General features: G+C 44.6%; 2 protein-coding genes across 5 annotated transcripts; one reads left to right on the top strand and one right to left on the bottom strand.

Moving 5' to 3' along the window:
* Positions 1–303: 303 nt before the first annotated feature.
* HARS2 (histidyl-tRNA synthetase 2, mitochondrial) lies at positions 304–8,193 on the bottom strand (the record flags this gene model as incomplete). The annotated part of the gene is given in 14 exon segments (NM_001133313.1): positions 304–1,121; positions 1,536–1,682; positions 1,929–2,045; positions 2,207–2,449; positions 2,543–2,670; positions 3,002–3,095; positions 3,412–3,510; positions 3,768–3,875; positions 3,980–4,105; positions 5,347–5,442; positions 5,573–5,692; positions 5,962–6,036; positions 7,876–8,025; positions 8,122–8,193. Coding segments are annotated over 13 exon segments (1,521 nt in total). The 3' UTR covers positions 304–1,061.
* On the top strand, positions 8,192–26,156 carry HARS1 (histidyl-tRNA synthetase 1). 4 transcript variants are annotated; one of them, NM_001133442.1, is given in 13 exon segments: positions 8,192–8,417; positions 8,684–8,773; positions 16,739–16,858; positions 20,172–20,267; positions 20,931–21,056; positions 22,043–22,150; positions 22,305–22,403; positions 22,634–22,727; positions 22,938–23,065; positions 23,158–23,400; positions 24,930–25,046; positions 25,238–25,384; positions 25,737–26,156. In NM_001133442.1, coding segments are annotated over 13 exon segments (1,530 nt in total). In that variant the 5' UTR covers positions 8,192–8,327; the 3' UTR covers positions 25,809–26,156.
* Positions 26,157–26,160: the final 4 nt, after the last annotated feature.

Raw genomic sequence — 26,160 nt, 5'->3', positions numbered from 1 at the left:
GAGGCTGAAGCAGGAGAATCTCTTGAACCCGAGAGGCGGAGGTTGCAGTGAGCCGAGATCATGCCACTGCACTCTAGCCTGGGTGACAGAGCAAGACTCCGTCTAAAAACAAACAAACAAAAAAACTACCTCTTGAGGAGACGGGGAAAGAGGGAGAAACTGTGGCTGCTCATCACTGAATACAGAAGCATCATCCCAGGAAGGTTACTTCTACCTCACAGAATTCTCCAGTGTACACTCAAGCATTTTCTATGGTCTATGCAAACCAAGCCCTTGATAACAATAACAAATTACCCAAACTACTACACTTAATATTTTATTTAACATGTTATCCAACCACTTCTAAAACAGCCTCCATGGCACGGCATGGAATAGTTAGAGCAGTGATTCTGGCACAGGAAATGGTCTCCAAAATCTCAAAATATCAGATCTCTACCTTGTCAAGTCATCTATTAAGTTCAATGTTCAAGATTATCAAGCATACAGCCCCACTCTTCTATTGTTAGCAATGCATGGGCTAGAGAGATGTCAAATCAACATGGGTACTGCCATGCCCTTAGGATAGCATCTGTCCTCAAAGCTGAAAGCAGCCATTGCCCCTCTTTGCTGTCTTCCAAAAACTCCCCAGACAGGCCAATGGCTGATTGTGGACAAATTCACCAGAATCTGGTTCTGTAGCTACAGTAGAAGGCTAAGTATCTGGTTTCTGATCTCAATGGTTCAGAATCCTCAGCCTGAGGTGACTCTCCCAGAGCCTTGCTGACAGCAACAATCTCAGTACCTCTTGACAACATTCGGTGGCACTTCAAATTTGCCTCTGCAGCTAGAGCATGTCTCTTTCACATACCAGCCATCTGCACCCATGCAGAATAGCTGCTCACACTAGCCCAGGAGTCCTCAGGGTCTTCTACAGTTCTGCACCCAGGAAGAATGGAGGAGGCAGAAGGTACTTGTCACCCTTCCTGGCTAGTTGTTGTGAAGTCCATCACTCAATTCCAGAGGAATTCAGTTCTAGAGGAAACCTTTTCTACGAAGAGCAGCAGATGGGAATCAGGCAAGGATCAAGACTCAGACAGTCGCTTCTGAATTTCAGCCACAAGATTTTCCCGTTTAATGGCCACCTGAAACATAAGAGAATCCTCATGTGATAAACTAGAAAGTGATACTAGCTCCTTAGCCACTGTTTTTCCAGATTTGTTTTACTCTGCATCTGCTCCCATTACTTATACAACCAGAAGGGAGTAGTGTGGGTTGACCTGAAGAATGTATACGCTCAAGATGAAAGGGATTCAAACACCTGATCTATGTCTATTATGTTGATTAGTCTCAAAATACCCACTCGGATTTCATTTTTCTTTCTTCTGGCCACCCAGTCAATACTCACAGGCAGCAATGGTCATCTGGAGTGGGTGTTTGTTCATCTCTACCACTATTAACCATGAAGATAATTTCTCAGCCAGAAGATGCATATTTCTTACAGAATCTGGGAAAGGCAGAAACACTTCGTCCCGTCTATTTCTGCTGCCGCCACTCACCTCCTCTCTGCTGGCCACTGAACGGATCTTGATGACCCCTTCTTTCAGTTCTTGCTCACCAATAATGACCACCAGTGGAATGCCCGTGCTCTCACAATAGTGCAGCTGGGTTAATAGTTTGGGGTTGTTCTTGTATAGCATCTCTGCCTGAAAAGGATCAAGACAGAGTAAGGGACTTAGAAGTGAACACAGCAACAAACCTCAGGAACATCGATATCCAAGAAAGCCGGAGATAAGTGGCTAGTCCTCCCACCCTAAAAAGCCAATCTAGTAGCCAGTAGTAGCTAGTAGACTAAAAAGGTTTTGAGTTCCACCCTAGACATAAGGTAGATATAGCCCTGGGTCCTAAATTCCACACATACCCAGATGGCTCAGATATCAGCTCCACCATACCTTGATTCCAGAATTCCAAAGCTCTGCAATAAGCTTCAACCGTTCTTGGAGAAAGTTCTTCTGTGGTGTGGCCACAAACACTTGTGTCTCTGTAGTCCGCACCTTCTCACCTTTGGTCTAATAGAGAGAAGAAAGTAAAACTAATAAAAACCTCCTTTCCACCAGCAATTCCAAAAATCAAGACAAAAAGAATCATCAGAAAACCACTCCAACTACACCTCCAGAAACAGGAGGGTTTTTAGGCCTCCAGCCCCACCTCACACCTACCTAGGACCTACCTTCATCCTCTGCTCCACAATGTAGAAGATTCGCTCAACCCCAATGCTGAGTCCCACACATGGCACCTTGTGGCCCTTGGGGTCAAACATGCCCACCAGCCCATCATAGCGCCCACCAGCAGCCACACTGCCCACATTCAGGGGCTCCTCCCCAGCCTGAGTTGGGGTCTGCAGCAGCACTGCTTCATAGATCACTCCTGTATAGTAGTCTAGGCCCCGAGCCAGGCTGAGGTCAAAGGAGATCTGTGGGGACAAGATTACAGTCAGTCCCAAACTAGACTCGGGACCCTGAGAGCCCTAGAGCTCAGCAGGAGGTCCATTTGCAATTCAGCTTACCTTATCAGCAATTCCAAATAAAGTCAGGTATTCAAATAGCAGCTTTAGGTCTCCCAGGCCCTCCAGGGCCTGCTTGTTCTGGGATAGTCTGGGATCCTGAAACATTTGCTCTACTAGGGATACCCCACCTGGAGAGAAATAAAGTCTCTGCTGTTCACTCAGATGTGTTTCATTCAAAATTATCCCTGATGTGCTCTAGCTAGTCTTCCTCATTTTCTTTAAAAAAAAAAAAAAAAAAAAAAAAAGATCCCAGTCTCACGTGACAAAACCCTCCTCCTTTGCCTCTTGCTTTGCCATCTGAAGACACAAAGTCGTTACAATAAGTAAAAGAGAAATTAAATTCAGGACAGGCCCTGGAGCTTAGCATATCTACAGAAAAGAGTTGTTTCAGAGGTAGAATTTGAGCACATGTCACCTTCAGCCTGGTTCTATCACAGCTCTGAAAACCTTGGTTCTTACCATGACATTGGACATAGTCCCCAATTCGATCAGCCACCTCAGGAGCCAGGCCTTTCTTCACCACCATCTCATGTCTCACATCTTTCCAAGCCATCTGCATAAACACCCAAACATTAGCCCAGCCCCAAGATCTTTCTTTCTCAAACTGAAAAAGGACACCTCAACTTCCATTCAGTATACACATCACAAGTAGCTAACTGTATACTCAGCAAAGTCAGAGACAGCTTAAGAAATCCAGTCACAATCCCCACTGTATAGCATGACTCAGATCCTTCAGAGTATGCCTCCTTACCTTCCACCCCAAAATAGCCCACTTCCAGCCACAATCTCCTTATTTTTCACTAGTGGTATGGATTTGGGGGCAGGGCAGAAGCTAGATAGGGTCTACTGAAGTATGTCTTCTTTGTTACCTTGTCTAGTTTATCTATGGAGGAGCAGATGGCACGGAACTTGCTTTCAGGAACACCACAGACAGCAAACATCCCATCCACAATCCGCCGGTCATTTACCTGAGAACTCAATGTCAGTGACCCAAGTGCTTGTCAATGCCCTTCCACTCAAAACAATGGCAGTACCTACTTTCCTGACATATAAAAAGGATGGAAATTTCACAGGAAGAGTACAGACATATAGGAAATACAACAGCTTTACTAGGAAAGTCCTAGAGTTGCAGGCTTAAGGGTTGGAGTCACCCAAGTTTGGGACTTGCATAAACAGTATTAGGCCAAATCCAGACTTCTCCCACAGTTCTCAGCCCTGGCCTCACCTTAATGAGAAAGTCTCCCAACTGCAATCCACTTAGGATTTCACACATGATCTTCAAACACTCTGCATCAGGGATCATAGGGTCAAACTGACCAGCAATGTCAAAATCCTACAGCAAAGAAAAAGATGGGAAAAAACATCCATTATCCAGCCAGTTTCAAGGTTGTGGCCCCTAGAACTATCAAACTGTGCTGCTCCCATCAGGTCACTTACACACTGGCAGAACTCCCTGTAACGGCCTTGGACTATGGTTGGGCTCTCTCGCCGCCACACCTTTCCAACATGATAACGTTTCATCTTCTTCACCTTATTCATGGCCAGATAACGAGCAAAGGGAACCTCACATAAATGGGTTAAGAGGGATACTGCATCCAAAGATTAGGCCCAGTATACAGACATTAGGGAGGACTGGGCCTATATCAACTGGATCTCATCCACTAGGGTAAGAACAAGGACCTTCCCTTTTTTCCACCATCCCCAAGGCCTAGCAGTGCTTGGAATTCAATATATATTGAATAGTGTCAAATGAAGGAATCTCACCTAGCAAAACTAAAAGTTCAGCAGAAAGCAAGGGAAGTAGAGATAGAAGTGACCCAAGAACTAACTTCAGGTCTAGGCCATTTCTGCCCATTCAGATAAATTCCAAACCATCTCAAAATAGTCAAGCTTCAGAACTTGGATTTGCCTAACAACTTCTAAGCTACTGGTTCTGAAAGTGCAGGGAAAGGACTACATGCATCTTAATTACCCACGATGCTTGTTTAAAATGCAGATTGTAGGCCAGATGCAGTGGCTCACACCCGTAACCCCAGCACTTTAGGAGGCCAAGATGGGAGGATCACTTGAAACGAGGAGTTTACGACCAGCCTGGGCAACAAAGACACCCATCTCCACAAAAATTTTTTTTTTTTTTTTGAGACAGAGTTTTGCTCTTGTCACCCAGGCTGGAGTACAATGTCGCAATCTCGGCTCACTGCAACCTCTGCCTCCTGGGTTCAAGTGATTCTCCTGCCTCAGCCTCACTAGTAGCTGGGATTACAGGCGCCTGCCACCATGGCCAGCTAACTTTTTAGGTCAAAAGAGATCTGTGGGGACAAGGCGACAGTCAGTCCCAAACTAGACTCAGAACCTGAGAGCCCTAGAGCTCAGCAGGAGCTGAGTAGAGATGGGGTTTCACTATATTGGCCAGGCTGGTCTTGAACTCCTGACCTCAGGTGATCCACCTGCCTCTGCCTCCCAAAGTGCTGGGATTACACGCGTGAGCCACGTGCCTGGCCAAAAAAACAAATTTTTAATACAAATTATTGAGCCCCATTCCAGCTACAGAATTAGCTAAGAATCTCTGGGACTGGAGCCAAATGTCTGTGTTTCTGCAAGCTCCCCCAAAGGATTATGATACACACTAGAGTTAAATGACAGGGCTCCAGGCCAGGCTCCCGCAGCAGAACTGCCTTCTGGGAGAAACTAGAAGTATAGGCAATGGACCTCTAAGATCCCAAAGTCACGTTCTCCACTTTTGTCAGAGAAAGCCCTCTAGATTTGGAAAGAGACAGGTCAGGCTCCAGTACTCAAAAGGATACAGTAAGGTCATAGCGGAGGGACAACAGCTCTCCACCTTGATCCTTCAGATCATACATGAGCCCAGAGTCCTCTCCATACTTCTCAGTCAGCGTTTCCTATAGGGGTCAAACAGAATGAGCCACAGTTCAAAGCATGACTCCAAAACACAGATGAGAAGCCCTTTGGGACACTGAAGGCCAGTGAACAAGTAAGTGAGGTTGCACGTACTCTTTCTTCTCCCCTTACCTTCAGCTCAAATGCTGGGGTATCCATCCCCTTTGCTCCATGACGTTTAAAGCAGCTGATAACCAAATCAAGAATTTTCTCCCTCACAACCATATGCTGAGGACTAAGATCCCTGGTACCCTGGAAACCGAAAGCAGCCATAGTGAAAACAAAAACAAAAAATAAGTCCATTTCAGACAAGGAGTTAAACTACACTTATTATGTAATCTCAGGTCTGGAGCTGAAATCTATTGAGTTCAAATGACTCTGAGCCCCACCTAGTATCTCAAGAATAGTATATATTTTTAAAATTTACTGTAAAGGACATTAAAAGGGGTCAGAGAAACATGCAAGGCAGAGGTCAGTCCTCCAAGGCACTCTAATGGGATAGGGTAGGCAAAAAGTATTACCTTTGGGGTCTTGATAATAAAATTTGGTTTCTCTTGATGTGCTTTCAGTTGGGATGTTAACACTGCCTCTGCAACCTGGCAGAAGAATGAATGTGAGATGTGGCTCCTCTGGACACTGGCCAGACCTGTGGCATCTCTGACCCTGTTGACCACCAACCTGCAAAGACTCTTCACCCCGAGCAACAGGAAGCCAAAGCACCATTTCATCTATCCCAATCTCAGTCCCACCCCAAAGAATCCATGTTGTATTTACAATTACACATGTAATATATATGAGGTCAGGTCTTCACCACACAAGCTTCCTCACTGTATATGGGTTTTTGTTTTTGTTTTTGTTTTTTGAGACAGAGTCTCAGTCTGTTGCCCAGGCTGGAGTATAGTGGCACAATCTCGGCTCACTGCAACCTCTGCCTCCCGGTTCAAGCAATTCTCCTGCCTTAGCCTCCCGAATAGCTGGGACTACAGGCGCGCCACCACCACGCCCAGCTAATTTTTGTATTTTTAGTAGAGATGGGGTTTCACCACGTTGGCCAAGCTGGTCTTGAACTCCTGACCTCGTGAGCCAACCGCCTCGGCCTCCCAAAGTGCTGGGATTACAGACATGAGCCACCGCGCTCAGCTGGATTTTTAATATTCTCAAATACTTTAAGAATCTGAGAATAATGAAGGCACTGAACAACCCACCACTACCAACACCAACCATTCAGGGGTAGGGATTATGATGATCTTCTCCAGGTCACGATTCCTACTGAAACAGCAAAAATAATTTTTTTTTTTCCAGATAGAGTCTTACTCTATCACCCAGGCTGGAGTGCAGTGGCACAATCTCAGCTCCTGCAACCTCCACCTCCAGGGTTCAAGCGATTCTCCTGTCTCAGCCTCCCGAGTAGCTGGGATTACAGGCACATGCCACCACGCCCAGCTAATTTTTGTATTTTTAGTAGATACGGGGTTTCGCCATATAGGTCAGGCTGGTCTCAAACTCCTGACCTCAGGTGATCCACCCCCCTTGGCCTCCCAAAGTGATGGGATTACAGGCATGAGCCACTGTGCCCGGACAAAAAAATAATAATTTTTAATAAGGTAGCACTGGTTATCAGGTTTAGAGATACGAAAACTGTAACTTGAAGACAAGGGAACCAGCTCAAGGACACAGAACAAGCCTGTGGAATGACAAGATATGGATTTCTTGAATGAACTAAAAAACTCAGACTGGTAAGATGCTGTGATTGAATATCAATAAAAGATCTGTGCCCTACTGTTCACGATAGCACAAAGCATCTGCTAAGAGAGCATTAGAATCTTTCCGAAGTAAGGCAAAACTTAAATCAGTGACATTACCAGCAAGCTGTATGCCCTTCCAAAAATAGAGGATGTGGTGGTTCCATACTATGGCCATTATCTGCCCTAAGAGAAGTCCAAGTTCAAGTCCACAATCCCTTATCTGCAATTCCAAAATCCAAAACTCTCTGACATTTGAAAATGTTTTTCTGAGATTCATTTTGAGGTAAATTCTAAGATGAACTCAGTCTACTTCTGGTCTTTAGTCATCTCATTTACTAGGAATATTCATACATTTTGCTTAAAAATGTTACTGTTTGAGTCCAAGAGTTTCAGGAAAAAGTGTGGATATGAATTAAAATACTCCTTTACTACATATCCGTGTATAAGTCATTCATTTAATCTTGCAGCCTCCGTTTCCTCAACTGCAGAATGGGAATAAAAACTCCAACCTCTCAAGATTGCTCCAAGGATTAAATGACCAGGCATCCAAATCGCTTAGTTCAGTGTCAGTACATAGTGGGCACTCGATAAAAACCGATTGTAACACTACTGGAATACAGGCCGCAAGGCTATACTTTCAGATCTGGAGGCCCTGCTGGGACAGACCAGAAATACTTATGTCTCGCTCACCTGGCTTTGGCAACGGACCGCCCCGGTGCACGAAGCCCAGGGCGGTCGCAGGAGCTGGCTGAGCAGCGAAGCCCAGGCCCTTCTGGGAAGAAGTCCGAGCAGGTGCATCGCGCGGCAGGACGCCGGCTTTCCCGGACAGGAACAAAAGGCCTGGGAAGGAGGCGGGTCAGACACCAGGAAGGGTGGAGGGCACTGCAAAGGCGGAACCCGCGCACCAGGGAAAACTCGGGCGTTTGCGCATCTCACCAGTCACGAAGGCTGAGGTGGGATCCTCCCAAGTTCCCTTAGTAGCCAGCTTCGGCACTTCCGGGAGGAGCCGGAAATAATTTTTGTGCTCGGCGGAGGCTCTCTAGGCGTGCGACCGAGCGACTCGATAGCCGGAAATCATCCTTGCTGAGGCTAGGGCAACGACCGCAGGTCTAGGCAGCAGTCGGCTCAAGTGCACAGCCGGGATGGCAGAGCGTGCGGCGCTGGAGGAGCTGGTGAAACTTCAGGGAGAGCGCGTGCGAGGCCTCAAGCAGCAGAAGGCCAGCGCCGAGCTGGTGAGATTTAGGCAGCAGGGGAGAGGGCCAAGGCAAAGCCTGGGAGGACGTAAAGCCAGGGTGTTCGGGACATAGGGTAGGGATGTGAGGGAAGCGACCAGGCTTGTAGGGAGGAGAGTGGGCTGCGTGGGGAGGCATCCGGGGTGGGTCCCGAGAGAAACAAAGCTAGGCCTGAGCAGAGAGATCTGATGAGGGAGGAATATTGAATGAATGGCGGGGGAGGGAGGAGAGTGACGGATAGCTCAGCGCCTTCTTTCCCTCCACAGATCGAGGAGGAGGTGGCAAAACTCCTGAAACTGAAGGCACAGCTGGGTCCTGATGAAAGCAAACAGAAATTTGTGCTCAAAACCCCCAAGGTAATATCATTCCTGTAGGGAGCCACTGAGAAAGTCTCTAACTCTACTCACGGGGCGCTTATGTCTGCCTCCCTAAACCAGGTCATTGAGGAGGATCTGAAATGCTGCAGAGGAGAGGACAGTCGCTCTGGGCGCTGGGCTGGTCTGGACTCTACCTGAGTCATTCTGGGATGGCAAAGTGATGGCAGAAACTAGGCCAGCTGGGTGATCAGGGGAGTCAGCCTGCTGCTGCTACTCCTTCGTTCATTCAATAAATGTGTATTTATCGCTATGTCTCTAGCACTATACAAAGCACTGAATATATACCATGGTGGACAATATAGCCTGCCCTCATGGAGCTTCCATTCTACTGAAGGAGAGAGACTTAGAACAAATAATTCCACACAGATTTTTTTTTTTTTTCCGAAACGGAGTATCCTCTATTGCACAGGCTGGAGTGCAGTGGCACATCTTGGCTCACTGCAGCCGCTGCCTCCTGGGTTCAAGCGATTCTCCTGCTTCAGCCTCCTGAGTAGCTGGGACTACAGGTGCCCACCACCATGCCCAGCTAATTTTTGTATTTTTAGTAGAGACGGGGTTTCACCATATTGGCCAGGATGGTCTTGAACTTCTGACCTCAAGTGATCTGCCCGCCTCAGTCTCCCAAAGTGCTGGGATTACAGACGTGTGCCACTGCACCCGGCCACCACACATGGTTATGTAATTACATATTGTGAAAAATGATATAAAGAAATTAAGGTTGCTCTGAGAAAAATAAGGGAGAACTGGAGAGTCTGAGAAAGGCTAACTGAGGAAGTGATATACTAACTGATCTAATGAATGAGTAGGAGATAGCCAGAGGACAAGTGTGACAAAGATAGGTCCAGGTAGAGTATGGAAACCCTAAAGTGAGAAAGAACTTTGCTAGTTTTGAGGAACTAGAGGATGATCTACATGGCTAGAACTAAGTTAAGGAGAGGAGAGTGGAATGAGCTTGGAGATTCTGAGCTCATCCTCCAGTTCAGTTCCACTTTCTGTAAGTTCTATAAACAGAACTGTTTACCCCTTCATCTGAGTTCTCTTGGCACTTCATACATATTTCTGTTATTGCACCAACTTTAAGTAGTTATTTATGTCGTTTATTTACCCTGAGACTGAGACTAGATGCCTAAATAGGTATAGTCAGCCCTCCATATCCCAAGGTCCCACATTCACAGATTCAACCAGTTGGTCTGTGGATCAAAACCATTCAGGGGAAAAGAAACAATTAAGAAAAAAAATCTGGCTGAGTGTGGTGGCTTACACCTGTAATCCCAGCACTTTGGGAGGCTGCAAGGGGAGGATCATTTGAGCCCAGGAGCTTGAGACCAGCCTGAGCAACATAGTGAGTCCCTATCTCTAAAAACAAACAAAAAAACCTTTTAAAATCTAACAATAAAAATTTCAAATAAAAAATATAGTATAACAACTATTTACATAGCCTTTACATTGTCTAAGGTATTATAAACACTCTAGAGACTATTTAAAGTATATAGGAGGATGTGCATATAATTTTATGTCAAGGGCTTGAGCATCCATGGATTTTTGGTATCCACATGGGGCCCAGAACAAATCTCCTGTGGATACTGAGGGATGATTCTATTTAATAAATGTATTTGAAATTGAATTCCAAAGGAGAGGGGAGATGGTCTGTTTTCCTTGTGTTAAGGTTAATTCTTTGGGCTCCTAAATTCATTGAGCTGTTTCTTTCTACATATAACTAATTTTTGAAGGTTAAAGAGACAGTGTAAAATCCCAAAGTGGTGATCATCAGTGATTTTTCAAACTATTAGATGAAAAGCTTACTGTGGAATTTATGATGGATCAGTCTGTCCTCACCAGTGATCAGTTTTAACATCACTAAAAGTAGGACAACTAGATATTATGTTCCTGCTGATATGATGCAATAAGAAGTACACAGCACCACCTGTGAAGTATTCTTGCTGAGTAAATTGAACTTGAATCTAATCAGATCTTTGGACTAACTATCAGTTTACAGGAAATACTAGAGATAGAGGAACATGTTAGATGACACATCAAGCATATTGTTCACCAAATCTAGAATGTGAAAATTTTTTTTTAGGACAAATGACCCAGTTTCCTCAGTTAATAAATGACCTTTTTAAAATAAAAATAAAAAAAGTTGGGGAGGGAAGGAGGGAAGGAAACTATTGTAGATTAAATAGACATATCAGCTGATTACAACGCATAGACTTCGTTTTGAAGCTGATTCAAATAAATCAACCATAAAAAGATATTATTGAGGCAACTGGGGAAAACTGACCATGGCTTAGCATTAGATAATATTAAGGAGTTGCTGTTAGTTTTGTTAGTTATAATAAAGATAGAGTCTTTGGGGTTTTTTAAATGTCCGTATGAGTTAGAGATTCATACTGAAGTATTTATGGATGAAATGATATGACATCTGGGATTTATTTAAAAATATGTAAGAAAAACATGTCAGGGCTTAAATGAAATAAGAATAGCAGATGTTAATGGTTGTTGAAGCTGAGTAATGGATAAATGGTGACCTGTAATACTATTCTCTATATTGTGTCTTTGAAAATTTCCATTCTATAGTGTTAAGATTATGCTAGACAGTTAATATCCATTTTAGTATTAACAATAGAAAACTCAGTATTGTGGGGACAAGACTCTTTCAAGGGATCTTCATGGTCAAAACTATTTCTATAATAATTCTTTTGTTTTGTTTTGTTTTGTTTGAGATGGAGTCTTGCTCTGTCGCCCAGGCTGGAGTGCAGTGGTGTGATCTCAGCTCACTGCAACCTCCGCCTCCCGGGTTCAAGTGATTGTCCTGCCTCAGCCTTCCAAGTAGCTGGGACTACAGGCGTGTGCCACCGCACCCGGCTAATTTTTTGTATTTTTAGTAGAGATGGGGTTTCACCGTGTTGGCTGCACTGCTCTTGAACTCCTGGCCTCAAGTGATCCTCCCACCTCCGCCTCCTAAAGTGCTGGGATTACAGGCATGAGCCACTGCGCCCAGCCCTTCTATAATGATTCTAAGACATTATCTGCCTTTTTCATTGTGTTAACATTTGCACTGAAGGCACAAAAGCGCTGGTGAGTAGAACTGCTGGTGCCTTAGCATACATTAAGACAGCGACACTAAACTGTACTAATAGCCAGTATGTTCTTCACTGCCATGCACTCACAGTAAGTAAATAAATAAATTAATAAATAAATTAATTAATTTTAAAAATTCAGTTTTACTTAACAATGTCATTGATGAAATGGTAAAACTTTGTTTGTTTGTTTTGGGGTTTTTTTGGAGACAGAATCTCACTCTGTTGCCCAGGCTGGAGTTCAGTGTCACGATCTTGGCTGACTGCAGCCTCCACTTCCCGGGTTCAAACAATTATTGTGCCTCAGCCTCCTGAGTATCTGGGATTACAGGCGGGTACCACCACACCCAGCTAATTTTTTGTATTTTTACAGAAATACAAAAAGCATACAAGAAACCTACAACATGTTTCATCATGTTGCCCAGGCTGGTTTCGAACTCTTGAGCTCAGGCAATCTGCCCACCTTGGCCTCCCAAAGTGCTAGGCTGAGCCACCATGCCTGGCCAAAAACTTACTAATTTTATTGAATCTTGACCCTTGAGGACCCTATTTTTAAATATTTGCTATGACAAAATGGGAAGTACATATAAAGCACTTCTGCACTCCAAGGTAGGGAAAATGCTTATGCCATTGTTCAAGTTGCAAGCTGATCTAGCTGCTTTTTTCATAGAACATCTTGTTTTATTTGAATTAACAACTGAAAGATAAATTATGGTTTTTCAAACTTAAATATTTGGCAGACATTTTTACAACAATAAACGAAGTGAGCCTTGTCACCTCAAGGAAAACATCTGACAGTACTTGTAGGCAGTGAAAAAATTCAAGTATTCAGGTGAAAGTTAGAATTTTAGAAAACTTAGGCAGGGAATGGTGGCTCAAGCCTATAATCCCAGCACTTTGGGAGGCCAAGGTGGGCGGATCACCTGAGGTCGGGAGTTTGAGACCAACCTGACCAACATAGAGAAACTCCATCTCTACTAAAAATTAGCCGGGCGTGGTGGCGCATGCTTGTAATGCCAGCTACTAGGGAGGCTAAGGCACAAGAATCGCTTGAACCTGGGAAGCAAAGGTTGTGGTGAGCCGAGATCGCGCCATTACACTCCAGCCTAGGCAACAAGAGCGAAACTACATCTCAAAAAAAAAAAAAAAAAAAGAATTTTAGAAAACTTGTATCTTCCATCATAAGCTTGACAGCTTCCCAATAATTAAAGAGTTTTCTACTGGGTGTGGTGGCTTACGCCTGTAATCCTAGCACTTTGGGAGACCAAGGTGGGCGGATCACCTGAGGCTGGGAGTTTGAGACCAGCCTAGCCAACATGGTGAAACGCTGTCTCTACTAAAAATACAAAAATTAGCCAGGTATGGTAGTGCACGTCTGTAATCCCAGCTCCTCGGGAGGCTGAGGCAGGAGAATCGTTTGAACCTGGGAGGTGGAGGTTGCAGTGAGCCGAGAACACGCCACTGTACTCCAGCCTGGGTGACAGAGTGAGGCTCCATCTCAAAAACAAACAAACAAACAAGAAAAAAACAGGCCAGGCAAGGTGGCTCACATCTGTAATCCCAGCACTTTGGGAAGCAGAGGCAAGCGGATCGTGAGGTCAGGAGATCAAGACCATCCTGGCTAACATGGTGGAACCCCGTCTCTACTAAAAATACAAAAAATTTGCCGGGCGTGGTGGCACACGCCTGTATGTAGTCCCAGCTACTCAGGAGGCTGAGGCAGGAGAATCACTTGAACCCGGGAGGCGGAGGTTGCAGTGAGCCGAGATCATACCACTGCACTTCAGCCTGGGTGACAGAGCAAGACTCCATCTCAAAAAAAAAAAAAAAAAAGACTTTCTTGATGAGATCTGAGGTGATGTAAATAAATAAGGCTTCCTGATATTGTATAATGAAATGTATCAACATTTGAAAGACCTGTTATGAAATCATGCACAGGCAAAGGATCCATTCATTCAAAGTACAAAATACAATAGTGGATTTTTTTTTTTTTGTAGGAAAATATACGTAACATAAAATTTACCATTTTAATGATTTTTTTTTTTTTTTTTGAGACAGAATCTCACTCTGTCACCAGGCTGGAGTGCAGTGGCATGACCTTGGCTTACTGCAGCCTCTACCTCCTGGGTTCAAGCAATTCTCCTGCCTCAGCCTCCCAGGTAGCTGGGACTACAGATGCGCGCCACCACGCCCAGCTAATTTTTGTATTTTTTAGTAGAGACGGGGTTTCACCATGTTGGCCAGGATGGTCTCGATCTCTTGACCCCGTGATCCACCTGCCTTGGCCTCCCAAAGTGCTGGGATTACAGGTGTGAGCCACCACGCCTGGCCCATTTTAATGATTTTTAAGTGTACAGTTCAGTAACATGAAGTACATTCATACTCATAACCATCACCATTATCCACCTCCAGAATTTTTTCATCATCCCCAATTGAAACTCTGTACCCATTAAACAATAACTCCCCACTTCACCCTCCCTCCAGCCCCTGGTAACTGCTATCCTACTTTCTACTTTCTGTCTCTATGAATTTGACTATTCTAGGTACTAGATAAGTGAGAGACTAATTTTTCTTTTTATTTGTTTTTTTCAGTTCATTGATCTAGCTTTCAAATTCCACATTGCAACCAATCTTTAAGAAACAACCACTTGTTGGATTCTGATGTAGTACCAAAGAAAAATATCCACAGTTAGCTGAAAAGTTTTGTTAAAATACTCTTCCTTTTACAACTACATATCTGTGTAAGGTTAGATTTTCTTTATATACTTCAACCAGCACGACATATCACGACAGATTGAATGCAAAAATCACATATGAGAATCCTGCTGTCTTCTGTTCAGTCAGACATTAAAGATTTGCAAAGATGTAAATCAGTGCCACTCTTCTCACTAAATTGTTTTGGAAAACAGTTACCTTTTTCTAAAATATTTGTGTTAACATATAATAGATATATTATTTGTGTTAACATATAATAGATATATTATTTGTGTTAACATATAATAGATATATTATTTGTGTTAACATATAATAGATATATTATTTGTGTTAACATATAATAGATATATTATTTGTGTTAACATATAATAGATATATTATTTGTGTTAACATATAATAGATATATTATTTGTGTTAACATATAATAGATATATTATTTGTGTTAACATATAATAGATATATTATTTGTGTTAACATATAATAGATATATTATTTGTGTTAACATATAATAGATATATTATTTGTGTTAACATATAATAGATATATTATTTGTGTTAACATATAATAGATATATTATTTGTTAAATGAATAAATATTTTAAAATTTTTGCCGTTCTAATTCTAATACAGTAACTATTGATAGGTATAATCCACTTTGGGGTCTTGAATACATAGTAAGAGTGTAAAGAGGTCCTGAAACCAAAGACTTTGGAGTAGGGTATAAAAGCCCAGATTGGAAGCTCTGACCTAGAAGAACACAGTTCTAGTCCTGACTGCCACAAACATGCTGAATGGCCTTAAGAAATGACTTAATTTCTCAACATCCTGTACTTCATCTATAAAATTTATCTGCCTAGCCTATGTCATAGAGTTGTTACCAGAAACAAATTAGAGAACAAACAGTTGTAACTAAGATTTAAAAGAAAAGTTATATTGGGAGAGAAACGTTGCTTATAAAATTTGGAATTCAATTAGTTGAGCCAGTTTGAGTTGGTTATATGCCTATAATCAGGTAGGTATTTTTTTTTTGTTATTATTTTTGTTTGGTTGGTTTTTGTTTTTTGTTTTTTTTTTTTTGACAGAGTCTTGCTCTGTCTCCCAGGCTGGAGCGCAGGGGCATGATCTCAGCTCACTGCAAGCTCCGCCTGCCGGGTTCACGCCATTCTCCTGCCTCAGCCTCCCAAGTAGCTGGGACTACAGGCACCTGCCACCATCCCCAGCTAATTTTTTTGTATTTTTAGTAGAGATGGGGTTTCACAGTGTTCGCCAGGATGGTCTTGATCTCCTGACCTCGTGATCCGCCCGCCTCGGCCTCCCCAAGTGCTGGGATTACAGGTGTGAGCCACCGCGCCCGGCTGGTTGGTTTGTTTTGTTTTGTTTTTGAGATGGAGTCTCGCTCCGTCTCTCAGTCTGGAGTGCAGTGGAGCAATCTCGGCTCACTGCAACCTCCGCCTCCCAGGTTCAAGTGATTCTCCCTGCCTTCAGCCTCCTGAGTAGCTGGGATTACAGGCACCCGTCACCACCATTTGTTTGTTTTATTGAGACAGTGTCACTCTGTTGCCCAGGCTGGAGTGCAGTGGCACGATCTCGGCTCACTGCAACCTCCAACTCCCAGGTTCAAGGATCCTCGTGCATCAGCCTCCCAAGTAGCTGGGACTACAAGGGGTGTGCCGTCACACCCAGCTAATTTCTGTATTTTTAGTAGAAACGAGGTTTCACCATGTTGGCCAGGCTGGTCTCGAACCCCTGACCTCAGGCAATCCATCTGCCTCGGCCTCCTGAAGTGCTGGGATTACAGGCATGAGCCACTGTGCCCGGCCTCAGGTAGCTGTTTGTTATCAGGCCAGGAAATGTTCTGTTATCCGAGAAAGAGTGTTTAGAAAAATGGCTTAAAGAAAAGAGTTCTAAGAATTTTAGAAAATAGACCCAAGCTTAAAAGGGAATGGAGTTTCGAAGGCAGATAGCAAATGGGTGTGGGAATTAATAGGGAATTATCTGTACTTGTTTTAAAACTCAGTGGCCTGTAGGAAAATCTGTTTAGAGCAGGATTTGCTTTTTCATTATTGAGGTCATCCTTTTATATTTCCAAAACATACTGTTCTTGGTTTTCAAACCTCATTTCTGGTTCTCTGGCTGATTTCAACTCCAAGGGCACAAGAGACTATAGTCCCCGGCAGATGGCAGTTCGCGAGAAGGTGTTTGACGTAATCATCCGTTGCTTCAAGCGCCACGGTGCAGAAGTCATTGATACACCTGTATTTGAACTAAAGGTGAGGAATGGGCAAGAAGAAACTACATGGTAGATGAGTGGGCATTTGAATAACAAAGAAGATGACAACAAGAGAGTGAGGGTCCAAAGGGCCCACTCCTGTTGTGGACACAGACCAGTCTTTGCTCCAATAAGAAGAGGGACAAGAATGGCTTGGAGGGAGAGGCCCTGTCTTTTATTATGTTGGTTGTGGCCAGCAGCTTCCAAAAGAGAGCCATTCTTTGGAGTGGTAATTGTTCTGGGTCCTATCTACATTGTATTGCATGGCATCTGTACTTGGAATGTTTTCTAGATTCATGCAAACCATACGTACATAAATATGTACGTATTGATGGACCACTCTCCTATTGATGGACTCTGAAGTGGTTACTAGTTCTTTGCTATTAAAAACTAGATTGCAACTGGGCACATCTGTAGTTCCTGCTTCTCAGGAGGCTGAAGCAGAAAGATCACTGGATCCCAGGAGTTCAAGGCTGTAGTGTGTTATGATGGTGCCTGTGAATAGCCACCATACTCCAGTCTGGGCAATGTAGCAAGCCCCTGTCTCTAAAACCAACCAACCAACCCAGATTGCATTACTACCTGCTTCAAACCCAGTGGTTCCCACTGCACTTATAGTACAACCCAAACTCTTTACTTAGGTTTACAGAGCCCTAGGTGATCTGGCCACTGCCTCTCCTACTTCATCTCATGCTATTTTTCCTCTTGCCCACTATGCTACTCTGGTCTTCTTCCTACTCTTGGAACATAATCAGTGTGTTTGTACCTCCAGACCTTTGTTCTTGCTCTTCCCCTTTCTTGAACTCCCTTTCCTTAGCTCTTTGCATGATTTATTTCAGATTATACTAGAGACTGCGGATTTTAATTCCTTTTTTCAAAAAAAAAAAAATACAAATAGAGACAGAGGTCTTGCTATGTTGCTCAGGCTGCTTGCGAATGAACCCCTGGCCTCAAGTGGTCCTCCTTCCTCAGCCTCCCAAAGTGCTGATATTACAGGCATGAGCCACCACGTCCAGCCAGCCAGATTTTAATTTCAGAGCTCAGCTAAAATGCCACTCCTCAAGTAATCTTCTCCAACTATCTTCTTTAAAGTAGCTGTTCTCCCTGTTATCACAGTGAGCTGGTTTATTGCCTTTAGGCTATAAAACTGTCTGAAATTATCTGTTGTTTCCTTCATCAATGTCTCTTCTTATTGATATTTAATTGTACATATTTATGAGACTGTTTTTACCTACTGTATTAGTTTGCTAGGGCTACCATAACAAAGTACCATAGACTGGGTAGCCTAAACAACAGAAATTTATTTTCTCACAGTTCCAGAGGCTGGAAGTTGACATAACATGTTGGCAGGCCTAGTTCTTTCCGAAGGCCATAAGGAAGGATCTGTTCCAGGCCTCTCTCCATGGCTTGTAGATGGCCATCGGCTCCCTTTGTTTTTTTTTTTTTTTTTTTTTTTAATTGAGACAGAGTCTCGCTCTGTTGCCTGGGCTGGAGTGCAGTGGCACGATCTCATCTCACTGCAACCTCCACCTCCCAGGTTCAAGCGATTCTCCTGCCTCAGTCTCCTAAGTAGCTGGGATTACACACGTGTGCCACCACACCTGGCTAATTTTTCTATTTTTAGTAGAGAGGAGGTTTCACCATGTTGACCAGGCTGGTCTTGAATTCCTGGCCTCCAGTGATTTCGCCCACCCCAGCCTCCCAAAGTGCTGGAATTACAGGCATGAGCCACTGCACCCAGCCTCCCTTTGTCTTTACATCGTCTTCCCTCTGTCCCTGTCTAAATTTTCTCTTCTTACAACAACATATTGGATTAGAGCCCAACTTGGAGACCTCGTATTAGCTTAATCATCTCTTTAAAGACCCTATCACCAAATGTAGTCATGTTCAGAGGTTACTGGGAGTTAGGACTTAAACAAATGAATTGGGGGGGGTGGGGCCAGGGGGACACAGTTCGGCCCGTAACACTAGTGTGTGACTGTTTCTGATACTACATACTGGGAAGTTTCAGGCTTTTTAATCTTTGCCAACCTGGTAAGTGAAATATGCTATTACCTATGATAGACATCACAGGGTAAGGACTGCTGTAATGCCCTTAAGACATTCCTCAGTTTTTACTTTTGACATTATTCGAATCTCAGGCATCAAAAAACATTTATGTTTGTTGGTCTAATAACCCATTCCTAGTAGTTTATCATCAAGAAAAATACTTTTTTTTTTTTTAAAAAAAGAGCTATATACCTAAATATTAGATATTGAAATGTTATGGGGAATTTTTTTTTTTTTTTGAGACAGAGTTTCACTCTTGTCACCCAGGCTGGAGTGCAATGGTGCGATCTCTGCTCACTGCAACCTCTGCCTCCTGGGTTCAAGCAATTCTCCTGCCTAAGCCTCTGAATAGCTGGGATTAGATGCCTACCACCTCCCCCAGCTAATTTTTGTATTTTTAGTAGAGACAGGGTTTCACCATGTTGGCCAGGCTGGTCACGGACTTCTGACCTCAGGTGATCCATCTGCCTTGGCCTCCCAAAGTGCTGGGATTACAGGCGTGAGCCGCCATGCCTGGCCTAAAAAAAAAGTTTTTTTAAATTAGAATAACCTAAACATCTAACAGTATAACATTAGGGAGGAAGTAAGTACACAGCTTCTTCTCACTGGAATTTATGCATCTTTTAAAAACACTTCAGGCCGGGCGCTGTGGCTCGCACCTGTAATCCCAGTACTTTGGGCAGATCACGAGGTCAAGAGATTGAGACCATCCTGGCCAACATGGTGAAACCCTGTCTCTACTAAAAATACAAAACTTAGCCGGGCATGATGGCACCCGCCTGTAGTCCCAGCCACTCTGGAGGCTGAGGCAGGAGAATCTCTTGAACCCCGGAGTCAGAGGTTGCAGTGAGCCGAAATCATGCCACTGCACTCCAGCCTGGTGACAGAGCGAGACTCCATTTCAAAAAAAAAAAAACAACTTCATGCTGAGAAGTTGTCTGAAGAAAAAAAATATATTTAAGAGAAAAATATGTAAGAAAAATACTTCAGCTCTGTTACAAAATCAAAATAGAAAAAACAATTGGTGTTTCCTTTTAATGATAACTACATCAGACACCTAAGAATTGGGATAAAGAGCAGAGAGAAATGTAGACAAGTTGGAATCAGTCATGTTTGTTTTCAGTTGTTTATATTTGTTTATATTTGTTTGAAATATATATATTTCAATTGTTTATATTTGTTTTCAATTGTTTAAATTGTTTGTTTTCAGTTGTTTAAATTGTTATATTTATTATTATGACCACATTTATTTATGTTTGCTCCAGGAAACACTGATGGGAAAGTATGGGGAAGACTCCAAGCTTATCTATGACCTGAAGGACCAGGGCGGGGAGCTCCTGTCCCTTCGCTATGACCTCACTGTATCTTTCTCAACTTGGGCTCTTGAGACTTTGGATGAATTGGCACTCACTTGGCTCAGGTTTAAGAATGGTAGAGTAGGTAGGATCAAATATGAGGCCTTTGGTGATTAGGGGAATTATTTCTCTAAACTAGGAGTGGGACTTTGGCTAAACAGAGCATACACATCCTTAGAAATCTTCTGAATCCTGAGTGAGACCTCAGCTTGATGTCAGGGCCCAGTTCCGACTCTACAGTCATCCCCTGGCTCCAGAATACCTCTCCCCTGCCCTGTCCAGTGAACAAAATTCTCCTTAATGGACCAGCAGCAACACATTTCCCTTGTCTCCAAGCTACACAGAGAATTATCTGCTTAGAAATCCCATATGGGGGCCTTTTTGTGGTCACCTTTTTCTGGTCTGTGTCCAACCTGCCCAGCCCCTTGCCATGCTCAAAAAAGTCCAGTCAACACTACAAAAGGGAAAGGTGCCTTAATCTTTTTTGAGCCTTCAGCTACCTCATGTGGTAGCACAGCTGATGCTTTCTGATGTTTGTAAGTGCTATTAATCTTATGGGTGGCAGTTTTACCCACATAGGGAGGGGTTAGACCCCAGCTTCTGTTGGTGATGATAATCAACTTGCAGACAGTGATAGGAGGGGCTTTCTCCTTAACTCTTTGTCATCAGGTTCCTTTTGCTCGGTATTTGGCAATGAATAAACTGACCAACATTAAACGCTACCACATAGCAAAGGTATATCGGCGGGATAACCCAGCCATGACCCGTGGCCGATACCGGGAATTTTACCAGTGTGTGAGTGTCGGGAAACCGTGGGGCAGGATGAGTTACTTGGGGCTCTCTCAAGCCAGCAGAATCTATTGAGTACTCATGGTGTCCTGAGCAAATTGGATGACCCAGATAATGCTCTTGGGGTTTCTATGGTGGTTTTTTTGTTTGTTTTTTGTTTTTTTGAGACGGAGTCTCGCTCTGTTGCCCAAGCTGGAGTGCAGTGGCGCAGTCTTGGCTCACTGCAACCTCTGCCTCGTGGGTTCAAACGATTCTTCTGCCTCAGCCTCCTGAGTAGCTGGGATTACAGGCGCCTGCCACTACGCCCGGCTAATTTTTTGTATTTTTAGTAGAGACGGAGTTTCACCATGTTGGCCAGGCTGGTCTCGAACTCCTGATCTCGTGATCCGCCTGCCTCGACCTCCCAAAGTGCTGGGATTACAGACGTGAGCCACCGCACCCAGCCTCTTCTATGGTGTTTTCATGCAGATTTCACAAAATCCCTGTGGTGGGGGAGGAGAATAAAGTCTCTCCATTTTACATATGAGTAAACTTGATACCCAGCAGATGAAGAGATCATAGGGATAAGAAAGGCAAAGTCAGGACTAGAACTCTTGGTCCAGTGCTCTTTATTTTAAACCACAGTGATAGGATCACAGCAGAGAATAAGGAAATTAGCTTTGATATATCAAATCATCCAGACTGATGCCAGGGCTTCTGGATGAATAGGGAAAATGGCTAAGCACTAAAGCCATATAATCACCCCACCCAGTAGGAGGAGTTAAGAAGATGATGAAGTAGAAAATGAAGGAATAGCCCAGTAGATGGAAAGGAAACCAAAACTGGTGAGAAGCCCAAAGATGCCGGGGTTTACCTCTGGTCTGATGATCAGAAAATGAAAGAGAAAGTCTGTGCTTGAGTGCAACCAGGACTTCCTAGAGGACAGAGCTCCCAGAGTCCCCCCTTCAGAAAGGTGAATCCCTGAAGACTGCTGGCTAACCCTCTCCCTGCAGGATTTTGACATTGCTGGGAACTTTGATCCCATGATCCCTGATGCAGAGTGCCTGAAGATCATGTGCGAGATCCTGAGTTCACTTCAGATAGGCGACTTCCTGGTCAAGGTCAGAGCTGACAAGGCTGGGAGGGCAAAGTTGGGCCTGGCCTCTCACAAGAGAAGATCCTTGTGCAGAGGGACCAGTAGCCCAAGTGACCATGACTATTGCAGGTCATGTAAGAAAAGAGATTCCCCCCTCACTATGCATTGGTTCCTTGCAGGTAAATGATCGACGCATTCTAGATGGGATGTTTGCTATCTGTGGTGTTTCTGACAGCAAGTTCCGTACCATTTGCTCCTCAGTAGACAAGCTGGACAAGGTAACAACCCAAGTACTTGACTTCTTTTCCCAGATCCCACCCTGCCTTGGGAAATGGAAAACAAGATTGAGAGAGAGGTGCATGCCTCTATACCCAGCAGAGGAAGGTTAGCCCCAGGATGTAGGCTTATGGGCAGCTACTGCTCCAAAACAGTTCCCTGAGGACACTACACACTTGCTGTGTGGTGCGGAAGCTGCCCAGGGGTCCCTGACTGGTGTCTGTCTGCCTAGGTGTCCTGGGAAGAGGTGAAGAATGAGATGGTGGGAGAGAAGGGCCTTGCACCTGAGGTGGCTGACCGCATTGGGGACTATGTCCAGCAGCATGGTGAGGAACAGAACCAAGCCTCCCCAGCAGCCGTCCCACTGCCCTCAGTCCTAAAGTTGAAACTCTTCTGTGTTATGTATGTAGGGGAGTGAGTGTGTGTATGCATATGTACACACACATGCATGGGCGACTAGAGTCCAGGCAAGAAGGTCAACCCCCCTTACCTTTTTGATTTCCTTGTCAGCCTCACTCACAAGTCTGTCTCCCCAGGTGGGGTATCCCTGGTGGAACAGCTGCTCCAGGATCCTAAACTATCCCAAAGCAAGCAGGCCTTGGAGGGCCTGGGAGACCTGAAGTTGCTCTTTGAGTACCTGACCCTATTTGGCATTGATGACAAAGTGAGTCAACTTGGGGACGGGATCCCTTCTGAGCTCTGGGGCTTCAGGTCCCTGATCTTAATCTGGCACTGACCATTTTCTTATCTCCACAGATCTCCTTTGACCTGAGCCTTGCTCGAGGGCTGGATTACTACACTGGGGTGATCTATGAGGCAGTGCTGCTACAGACCCCAGCCCAGGCAGGGGAAGAGCCCCTGGGTGTGGGCAGTGTGGCTGCTGGAGGACGCTATGATGGGCTAGTGGGCATGTTTGACCCCAAAGGGCGCAAGGTGCCATGTGTAGGGCTCAGCATTGGGGTGGAGCGGATTTTCTCCATCGTGGAACAGAGACTAGAGGTAGGTCCTAGGAGGTGGGTAGAAGATAGTCTGAGCAGGTGGTGGCACCTAAGCTATCTGATCTCCAAGGGAGCACTATGTGGTGCTGCTTTGGGCAGGGAGCATCTCACAGAAATGGAGAAAAGATTATTGCTCTTTTTCACAGATTTCTACCCCATTATATGTCAGTTTTATGGATCTTTAATCCATAATCTTTCTGCACTCAATCCTCTGCTCTGGGATTCTACTTCCTTCAGGGCTGTCACAAACCTCGGCTGGTGTATCCAAGACTTAGATCTTCCTCATGATACAGAATACTTAACATTTTACTGCCTCGTGCCAGGCACTGTGCTTGGTGCTTTTCATGCATTATCAAAATATAATTGTTACCACAGCCCTCTGAGAGTAGCTAATTTTATTAATTGCATTTTCCAGATGAGAAAACTGAAGCATTATAGATCAAATAATTTGCTTAAGGCCATGAAACTTATAAGTGGTAGAGTCAGAATTTGAATCCAGGCAGTCTGACTCCAAAGTCTTGCCACTAACCACACTGTAATACTGTCTCTAAATGGGAAGCATGTGTCTGAGGCCCTGGGATCCCTCAGATGGCTACCGTGATTCTCTAGCACCTAGAATAACACCAAGGAAGCCTCTTGTAGCCTCAAGCCCTCCTTTGTTGCTGCTGGTCTTAAGTGGCTGGTTGCATTTCATCCTCTGGGAAATGCTCTGGCAACCTCCCCATGGTCCTATGCCTTTTCTCTCGGGTGGAAACCACCCGTTTCCCAGTTGAGATCATTTTTCCAGTAGGCATCTTACATTCTAAGAACCATGAAAATAGTTTTCCTGAAAAAGACAAGGGAAGCAGCAGCAGCATTCTCCTTTCCCCACACCCATATACACACCTGTGCCCTGTAACTGAAGTGTGAGAGGCAGTGTCATAAATGGGTAGATAGTTAAGTGGGGACTAAAACTGCCAAGGGTGATCTAATTGGGGTGGGCTCATAGTAGTACTTCTGTGTGAATGCTTTGGTGGACCCTTAAGATACTACATGGACCAGCCTGGGCAACAGGATGAGACCCTGTCTCTACAGATTTAAAAAAAAAAATTTTTTTTTTTTTTTTTTAATTAGCTGAGTATGGTGGTGTGTGCCTGTAGTCAGGAGGCTGAGGTGGGAGGATCACTTGAGCTCGGGAGGTCGAAGCTGCAGTGATCACACCACTGCACTTCAGCCTGGATGACAGAGACCCTGTCTCAAAAAAAAAAAAAAGGTACTACATGGAGATAAGCTTGAAGTTACTGTAAAAAAGCTACCTTTACTCTTGCCCTAAGTTATTTATTCTGATACATCCTATGTACAAGTCAGTCAGTTCAGTCCTCATATCTACTAAAAGCTACCCTTATGCCCAAGGTGCTAGATGAGAAGACAGGGCCCCTGCCCTGGTAGAGCTGAGTTCGGCCTGGTCTCAAAATCCTGACTAGAGCCTGCTTTGTTTGCTCCTTGAAGGTGTTAGCCCAGTTCTCTGACTTTTATCTGCCCCTTCCCCAGGCTTTGGAGGAGAAGGTACGGACCACGGAGACACAGGTGCTTGTGGCATCTGCACAGAAGAAGCTGCTAGAGGAAAGACTAAAGCTTGTCTCAGAACTGTGGGATGCTGGGATCAAGGTACGGGAGGCGAGCCCCAGGGTGGCAGCAAACTTGGGTGTGCTGGGCACAAACTGAATAAAAGCTCACCCCTAATGGATCCTGCCATTACTTCTCAAAAGTAGAGCTAAGAACAGGGTGCCAGCTTGGACACCCTCTGCCCCTGAGGACAGCAGAAGCCAGCCTTCCTCTTCTGCTCTTGTCCCCTGCAGGCTGAGCTGCTGTACAAGAAGAACCCAAAGCTACTGAACCAGTTGCAGTACTGTGAAGAGGCAGGCATCCCACTGGTGGCTATCATCGGCGAGCAGGAACTCAAGGATGGGGTCATCAAGCTCCGTTCAGTGACTAGCAGGGAAGAGGTGAGGGAGGTGGGCAGGAAGGCTAAGGGACAGAGAATGTATGCCATTTTGGGAGGCCCGTGCCCATTCAAGACCTGAGAAAAAGCCTGGCATTGATATTAGTACAACTCATAAAAGACTTGAGGGCTTAACCTGTTATTGTGGTCTTAGTAGGGTGAGATCTCCATCCCCGCATATACCTTATGGTTTGTTGGCTCCCCCAAGAGGCACACACTCTAGCCTGAGGTGTTTAATTATGTTCCTGCTCCCAGCTGAGACAAGCCTGATATCTAGAGGGCTAGAGGAAACTAGGCACTCGGGGAGCAGTGGAATGGAAGATGCTTATACCACCTTCTTCTCCCGTCCTGGCCAGGTGGATGTCCGAAGAGAAGACCTTGTGGAGGAAATCAAAAGGAGAACAGGCCAGCCCCTCTGCATCTGCTGAACTGAACAAACTATCAGAGGAAAGGAAGTGGGACTGGCACTATTTGAGATTAAGACAAACTGCATATGTACTTCAACTGCTTTGCACTTTTCCGTTTCAGCGGAAGACCTGAAGAGTGGTCAGAACAGAGACTTTAATTTTTATTATGGTTATTTTATTATTACTGGCAAAAACGGCCAGGTACTGCACCTTTTTCATACAAGGCCCAGGAGGCTTAGTCCAGTCTGTGCTCCTGGGCTACAAGGACCCAGCCTGAAATGGTCTCATCTGCAGGGCCCCGCACCAGTTGGAGCAGATGCCTCCCCACCACCAATTGCCAAAGGTCCAATAAAATGCCTCAACCACGGAGTCT

The sequence above is a fragment of the Pongo abelii genome, chromosome 4 (genome assembly GCF_028885655.2).
Source record: "Pongo abelii isolate AG06213 chromosome 4, NHGRI_mPonAbe1-v2.0_pri, whole genome shotgun sequence".
In the NCBI taxonomy this organism is placed as follows: domain Eukaryota; kingdom Metazoa; phylum Chordata; class Mammalia; order Primates; family Hominidae; genus Pongo; species Pongo abelii.
This window is presented reverse-complemented; position numbering and strand designations above follow the sequence as displayed.